This window comes from Meriones unguiculatus, unplaced genomic scaffold (assembly GCF_030254825.1).
Source record: "Meriones unguiculatus strain TT.TT164.6M unplaced genomic scaffold, Bangor_MerUng_6.1 ChrUnknown_unordered_Scaffold_114, whole genome shotgun sequence".
Lineage (NCBI taxonomy): Eukaryota > Metazoa > Chordata > Mammalia > Rodentia > Muridae > Meriones > Meriones unguiculatus.
Window position 1 is genome coordinate 68,535 of NW_026843723.1, and position 7,726 is coordinate 76,260.

The 7,726-nt window shown below is 46.6% G+C and overlaps 1 protein-coding gene across 1 annotated transcript; it reads left to right on the forward strand.

Moving 5' to 3' along the window:
* The first annotated feature begins 2,049 nt into the window (after window positions 1-2,049).
* LOC132651987 (putative protein FAM90A13P) lies at window positions 2,050-6,837 on the forward strand. The gene is made up of 5 exons (XM_060376883.1): window positions 2,050-2,121; window positions 3,142-3,294; window positions 4,095-4,306; window positions 4,523-4,604; window positions 5,641-6,837. The coding sequence occupies exons 1-5, from the start codon at window positions 2,050-2,052 to the stop codon at window positions 6,592-6,594; spliced, it is 1,473 nt and encodes a 490-aa protein (XP_060232866.1). The 3' UTR covers window positions 6,595-6,837.
* Window positions 6,838-7,726: the final 889 nt, after the last annotated feature.

A 7,726-nucleotide genomic window follows, 5' to 3' on the forward strand; every position in this document is an offset into this window, starting at 1 on the left:
AATGTGGAGAGCAGGGAGGGAAGGATGAACACAGGGAAGTAGAGATAGAGAGATAGTGATGAAGATTGAATCATAGACAGAGAGGGGGTGAAGAGAGAGAGGAGACCGACAAAGACACTAAAACAAAGCGGACTGGACTGAATACAGGGTGTGGCTGAGACCAGAGCGGCCCTGCTTTGCCACACCCACGCCAGTGTCGCCATAGTAGCATAAGCTACAGGGCGGGGGATATGATTTCCCCGGAAATAATGCCCCCTGGAAGGTCCCTGGCAAACTCATCCCACTTGGAAAAGAGACGTGTTCTGAGATTTCTACGCTTCTTCAGTTGTGGCTCTGGGGCTGGAATAATAAATTCTTTGATCTTTCCCTGTGACACCTGAAACAGCACAACTAACTTTATAAAAAAAAATTATTATTAGTAGATTGTTAAAGGCTTTAATAAAAATAAGTTTAAGAAAAGTAATGAATTAAATTTAGTATTAATAGGCATTAAGAATAGTAAAATAATAATAGGCTCCTTCTTAAGAAATAATAGCATGAGAGGTGCAGCTGGCGGGAGTTTCCCCCTCCCTTCAGTGCCTTGTTCCTAGAGAAGATCATAAATCTTAAGCAGGACATATGGGAGGAGGGTTAACAAAGGTGTAGTTAGATTTTGTTATAGAGAGGGACTTTGGCAGGCATCTGACTTAGCTCCTGACTTTCCTCTTCATTGGTTAGCAATAATGAAACTATATTTGAGGTTTCTTTTCCTTTGTTGACTCTGATCAAAAAGTTTTTAGGCCAAGATTATTTGTGGGTACTGCTTTATGTTTGATTGCATTTTGAGTTAAAATGTAAACTTTGTATTCTTGGTAAAAGTCTAAATGTTCTGGGAAGTATGCCAATTTTAAGGTGCCTTTTGTGAAATCATTATAAAAATACTAGCTTGATTTCAGTAAAGTGGCAGCAGAGTCAAAACCATCAAGGTGTCTCTGTCTGTCAATTCTTCGCCGAAACCGTGTCTTCCTGTCTAAAGCCTTGTTCTCCCGCGGACGACGGGAGCCCGACTGGGCCGGTCCGTGGCAGCTGTTTTTGTTCAGTGCTGGGCTCCTGGACTGCTGTTTTCTTGCTCTTTTCAGCTGAATCTTTTAGTCCAAGTCTGTTGGCAATGGGAGGGAACTGCCTATCCTGGCAGGCCTACAAAACAGTCATTGCATTGCTCTCCACTGATGCACTGGTAGAGTTGACTCTTGGTTTACTCGGGAGATTCTGGATAGGCCGTGTGTGATGCCAGAAAGCTTTCTCCTGTGGGTCCCAGAAGCTGAGTTTGGGATTCTGTCTTGTCCTAGCGGTGAGCAGGATTCTGACTGGGCTGCTTTTTCCCACTGGGACCCTGGGCTTTTGACTCTGTGTGAAATGCTTCACTGACTCCATTCTTTTGGGGACCGCAATGGTTTGTTGATGCATGGTACCCTGTAGCTTTTGATCCAGCAGGTCTTGTGAGGCTGTGTTTCCACCATTCTGCCTGAGCACTGGCTTGGGGACATCAAAAACAGCCATGTTCTGACCTTCTTCCTGCCTGGAAGGCAAGATGCAGGAGGCATCAAAACTTTGGATGGCAGGGTTTCCAGGGCACACCTGCATCCCAGGAGACTTTCTGGAGGGTAGACTGCCACTGACCTCCTCCTCTTCCCAGGAATGAACCTGGGCATCTGTGAGGGTTATGGAAAAGACAGATATATGGAAAGATTAAGGGAACTGTGTCAGGGTGGAAATTCCTCCATTTGTATGGATGTGCCTTCTTTACAGGTACATATCGCTTGTCCTTAAGCATGATCTTGGATTTGGCTATGAAGATAAACACCTCTAATTCTTAATCTAGATTCACTCTTGGCCACACCTTTGCTGGAAGCCTATATAAGAATTTGGGAGGAGGAAGTTTTTGCTCTTTGCCTGTTTGCAGTAGAAACTGGAGCCTATTTCTTCGGGACACTAGCATCTAATGAAGACAAGCTGAGACACCGTGCTGCATAGACTGATGAAGCAGACATTTTTCAGACATTTTGCCCCATGAAAGAAATCCAGCACCATATTTGGAAAAAGACCCTGAAGACACAGGAGCTGCTCAGTTGCTCTGCAAAGGTGAGTCTTGCAGTAAGTCCTGTAAGAGGACATTTATTCACCTGTTTCAGTTGTTGTCTGGGAGGCTTCCTCTGTCTGCTAACCTAGCCCTACTCTTGGAAGCTTCCAGCCTCCATACAATATAACCGAGGCCTAGAATGATTTTAGCCTCTGAGACTGACTGCTATTCAGCTCATCCTGTCTAGTTCTTTCTAAGCTCATAGCTGGCTGATTCAATTCAGCTGTTCTGACCCAAACTCTCTCCCAGCTGACTTATTCAATCTGGCTTTTCTCTTGGCCTCTGAATTGTTCTGCTTGGCCTCAAACTAAATCCAGCAATCTGCTCTAATCCCCTGGCTCCTTCTCATTCTCTAGTTCATTTGGTCTTCACCCGAGTTCTCTCTCTGCGACCTGTCTCAGCATTACTGTCCCTCTAAAACTGCCTCCTTCCTCTCTCTGCATTGCCCCTTAAGTTTTTCTCTCTTCTTGTGAAAGTGGGTGTATCCTGTTTTGTAGAATCTTCTCAGATTTGTCACTTTCTTTTTCTGTGATTCAATTAGACATCACTTTCAAACCTGGGTGTTTCCTTTTACAAATTAACTTTACCTTCATCGTTTGGGGTTAAAGGTGTGTGCCAGCAGCTTTTCTGAACCTGAAACTTGCTCTATACCAGGCTGGCCTTGTCTATGCCTCCTGGATTAAAAGCATGTTTGTACTCCAGCCGTATCACATAGACCTAGAAGGTCTTTGGATCTCTTGCCAGAACAGTCATGCTCTGAATTAAAATTCCTCTACAAAATTTGTTACAGCTCGCATGTCCTATATCAAGGAGGCTGGCTCTGAAGCCTCTCTAAGCTGTTGTTCTGCCACAGATTGTGCCCTGTTATATCCAGTGAGCCCAGACCTGCATCGGGATGAAGCTCAGGTGCCAGGAGAGCTGGTTGCCAGGGGGAAGCACAGTCTAAGTTGGGAAAGGCTCCATGGAGTGGGAGCTGGACTAATTTCATTGGTTAAAACTCTTTTGTTTCCTTCTGATTCAAGAAATCAAAGCCAACAACTCCAGATTCAGCGATAAAGCAGGAGACACACATGAAGATTCAGGACCATAAAGCTGTTCCAGCCCAGAAAGTCCAGAGTAAGCCAAGAGGGCCCATGACACAGAAGGTTCCCCCATGGCAAGAAGAGAACATTATGGTAAGTAGAGCCCTTAATGTGTCATCAACCACTGGGGCTAGGTGAGACACGAACTGGGCTCCCTCAGAGAACCTATTTGTTGTGGGTTTTCCACCAGAGAAGACTGCTGGGAACATGGCTTTAAGTCAATAGAAAGTCCTGATTAGCCAGGTGGCAGAGTACTGACTGGATCCTCTGTATCCCAGGGGATCACTGAACCTTTCTTGGGGTGAGGTTTTAAGCACAAAAACAAAAACCAACCAAACAAACAAACATGTTTTGGGTTGACATACTTCTGTTACCCAGAACAGTAGGCCAGAAGCAGAAATGCACAGGTGAGAGACATGGGAGATTTTCCCAGGACTGTGGACTCAGACACATTGGGTCTTGTTTTCATTTTGTTAGGTGATAGTGTCTGTGGGTTGAGTTCTACAGTCTGAATGAAGCTTCCATTGTGGAATTAGTTGTGCCAGTGTCTGGGAATTTATTAAGTTCTGGGGCCCTGTGAAATGTTGCATCTGTCCATGGTCCTGACTGTAGCAGAGGTATCAGAAGGCCAGGCAAAGGAACTACTCCCCCTGCATGTGGACCTGAGTAGACACTGGGAAGTAAGCCCAGCCTCTCTTTAGCAGGATTGGTCCTTTGGCACATACAAGGCTCACTGACATCACTCATGCATCTTTCAAGTGTGCTTACCTCTTCCGGGTTCAAAGAAACAACCATTTTCTGGAGAGAAAACATTGCAGGCATTTTAACCCTTTATCCCTAAGAGGTACCTGGATCCCTTTTTGACTCACTAATATCTCATTTGCTACTCACAGGTAAAATGCAGAGAGTGTGGGGCCTTTGGCCACACAGCAAGGAGCAGAAGGTGCCCAATCAAGTATGGCCAAAAGCTCCTAGATCCACAGCCTCTGGGAGCCAGGAAGGAGAAAGAGAATCAGGATCCTCGCAGGACACAGGGTCTCCAGAAACCAGGGCCCATAAGCCAGGCCAAGACAGAAAAGAAACCTAGTCAAGTCACTGGACAGAGGTGAGTGATGGGGAAGGGCTGGCCAGAGGGAAGGCTCTGGGTGCAGCAAAGCTCATGGGGTACCATCACTCATCTCTCTGTCCCCAAACACTGAAAGGGCCAGACAGCTAGTAAGTAGTATACTAGCTACAGAGAGTGAGTGGAGAGTGGGTGAGTGAGAGTGGGTGAATGGGTGGGTAGAGCTGATGTGTTTCCACACCATTGTCTGTCCCACAGAGGTGATGAGCAGCAGAGGAAGGCTCCCTTCCAGAAACTCCCCATGGATCCACAGAGGAGGGGCCAGCACATCAACCTGGTTGTGAGTAGCAGCAGTTGCTCTGTTCCTGAAAGTCCCTTTCTCTGTGCTCTGCCCCACCTGCCCATTCCCTGCTGCACCACCTGCTTGCTCCATTCACGACCCCATGCATGTCACATCGAATCAGTCCTCTCTGATGCAGCAAGGACTCATTTGGTCATTTTCATAGTTCAGACTGACTTGGGTTTTGGGGAGCAAGTGAGCCTCTGCTGTGTGCTTCTCCTTTGGTAGACCAGTTCTCCTGGAGGATGGGCAGGCTCCTCCTCACCTGTCCTTGAGCATGACCTTGTCTCCTGGTCTCCATGTGGTCCTTCCTTCTGAGGTCATATTACAAACATGGCCTGCTCTTCTAGCCTTCTAATGATCTTCTCTCAGATTTTAATGTTTCCATTTTGAACTGATTCTGTGTGCTGCTTCCAAAATCTAGACTTTTATTGGAGAACTTTTAGGGCAATGAATATATCCTTTAAAATTTTTATTTTATTTTTATTCCATCCCAATATGTTGGCTGCAGAGTTGACTCTCATTTTGAGAGTCATATTCAAGTCATGTCATCTTAACATACCTTTTCCCCTGTTTTACATCCTAGGTGACATGATTAGGGGTTTTCAATACACTGGAAATTGCGTGGTAATTTGAATTGTTTTTCTCTTGACCACAAAAGGCTCATGGCCCTCTGCTTAGCTGTCTATTTATATCATATATAAATAAGTAAAGATTTCTGTAAAAATCATATATTCTTTACATAAAACACATGTACACATGCAGATACATTTGAGTGATGAGAGTTCAGCTCAAGGAAACTTCACAGTGAGGCTGAAACTCTTCACATTGCATGTCCCAATCCCTCTGCATCTCCCCCACCACAGGTTCTCATTCTGCAGCTTTTGGATAACTAATGTAGACCATTTCAGACTGAGTACCTTCACCTTAAAGTGAACTTATACAAGAGTTTTTCTGTCATGATAATCTTATGAGGTCCTTGTGTTATTTGGAAGACTTACATAGTCAATTTATCCTGCAATTGTTATTTTCACAGCATCCCAAGATGCCAGTGTTCAGTCCTGGAAACACAAAGAAGTCTGTGACCAACCAAATTCAGATTACTGTGTCACGTGCCAGAAAGTCTCCTGGGAAGCGGATGTGCCCTGGAAACCCTGGAGCCATCCAAAGCTCTGATGCCTCCTGCATCTTACCTTCCAGGCAGGAAGAAGGTCAGAACATGGCTGTCCCTGGGGTCTCACAGCCAGTGTTCAGGCAGGGTGGTGGAAACACAGCCTCACAAGACCTGCTGCATCAAAAGCTCCGGGGTGTCTCACATCAACAACCCATTGTGGTCCCTAAAAGGAATGGAGTCAGTGAAGCATTTCACACAGAGTCAGAAGCCCAGGGTCCCGGTGTGAAAACACAGCGCAGCCAGCATGCTGCCCTCCATCAGGGAAGACAGAACCCTGAACTTAGCTTCTGGACCCCAGGTGAGAAAGCTTCTTGGCAGCCCACACTGCCTAGCCAGAAATCCTCAAAGAGACTAAGAGTCAACTCTACCAGTGCACCAGAGGAGAGCAATGCAAGCACTGTTTTGAAGGCCTGCCGGGATAGGCAGTCTCTTCCCATTGCCAACAGACTTGGACTGAAAGATGCAGTGCCAGTGAGCAAGAAAATAGCAGCCCAGCTGCCCAGCACTGACCAAGAACAGCTACCAAGCAGGCCTGCTCTGGTCTCAGCCACACCCTATGCTGAGTCCTCTCAACCATCTACCAGCCATGCTGTACGCCAGTCCCTGAGAATGGTCTTTACTAGACTTAATGGTGACTGCTGGAGCTCCAGGTTCCTGACAGTGTCCCCAGCACTTGCCCATGAGAAGCAAACAGCTCCTTGGGAGGGCCCTGCCTTCCTGGAGAAAGGTGAAGCAGCACGCTCCCAGGTCCCAGTGAGTGTCCTCTATGAGGACCTTCAGGTCTCCTCCTCTTCAGAAGACAGTGATGGGCAGTGAGTGATGGGACAGCAGATGCCACCCTCCTGCTCAGACTTGACAGACACTTTCAGACTGGTCCTCTCTGGGTTAGCCAGCTAGATGACATGACTGGGACCTGTCAGATCCACTTCCAAATGACCCTTCTGGTGTGCGTGGACTCACATCTCTGCACAGAGCCTCACCTCAGCATGGACTCTGGACTCTGACCTGAGAAGACCTCTGAAGAAAAGTCACCTGTCCTCTCCATTGTGATTATCAATGACCTGTATACAGTATGTCTTTTCAGCTACCTCAACGTCCTAACTCTGCATGAGTTGTCATATTGTATGATGTTTTCCACTTCCAGTAATAAAATTGGCCTAGAAATTATGTCCGCAGTGGTGTTCTTGGGCCGAAGGCATGGGGTTTTCACAGGACCTATGGCCCAATAACGAGCCACAAACCCAAGAGGCTCTCAACCTACCCCATCAGGTTTGCCGTTCTGACACTGTGCATAGGTACCCCCACCTTGTGATCTTAAGACCATTGAGAGACAGGGCAGTTTGTAGGCCTGTCCTTCCAGGCTGCTGGTCACAGATGTCATGGTCACAAAGGTCAATTGCATCAATTTTAGGACTCAGTGGGCTTCTTACTGAGTTCCTATTCTGAGTTTTATCCACTATGAGGCCACTCACTGTCCCCATACCTCTGCTTTTGCTTGCTTTCCATTTATGAGGCCAGGACTTTGCATTCCTCACAAAGTCTAAATCCTGGCTGTTCATTACACCCTTTCATCTCAGCACCCTTTGTAGTTTGGGCTTGAAGGATGCATCAAACTGTTGTGTTCACTGCCCCTCACCCCCATATTGCCTCTCTGTTTGTTTTTGTGTGGCTGTGTGTATATATGTTTCTCATATTCATGTGAAAATCAAGGCACCTGGAGTTTCAGAGCAGAGTGCTGAAGCTCCTGGAAGATATTGGTTTCATCATGCATTTTTTTTGTAACTTATGTGCTTGAGGCAGTGTTTGACACTGAGTGGAAGCCCCACAGCTTGGCCTGTCTGACTGGCTGGCACACTTCAGTGATTTTCCTTTCTCTTCCCTGTTAGCCTGCTGAGATCTTTCAGAGCTGTGTCTATAGCTCTCTGTGAGTGGTGGGCCCCAAACAGAT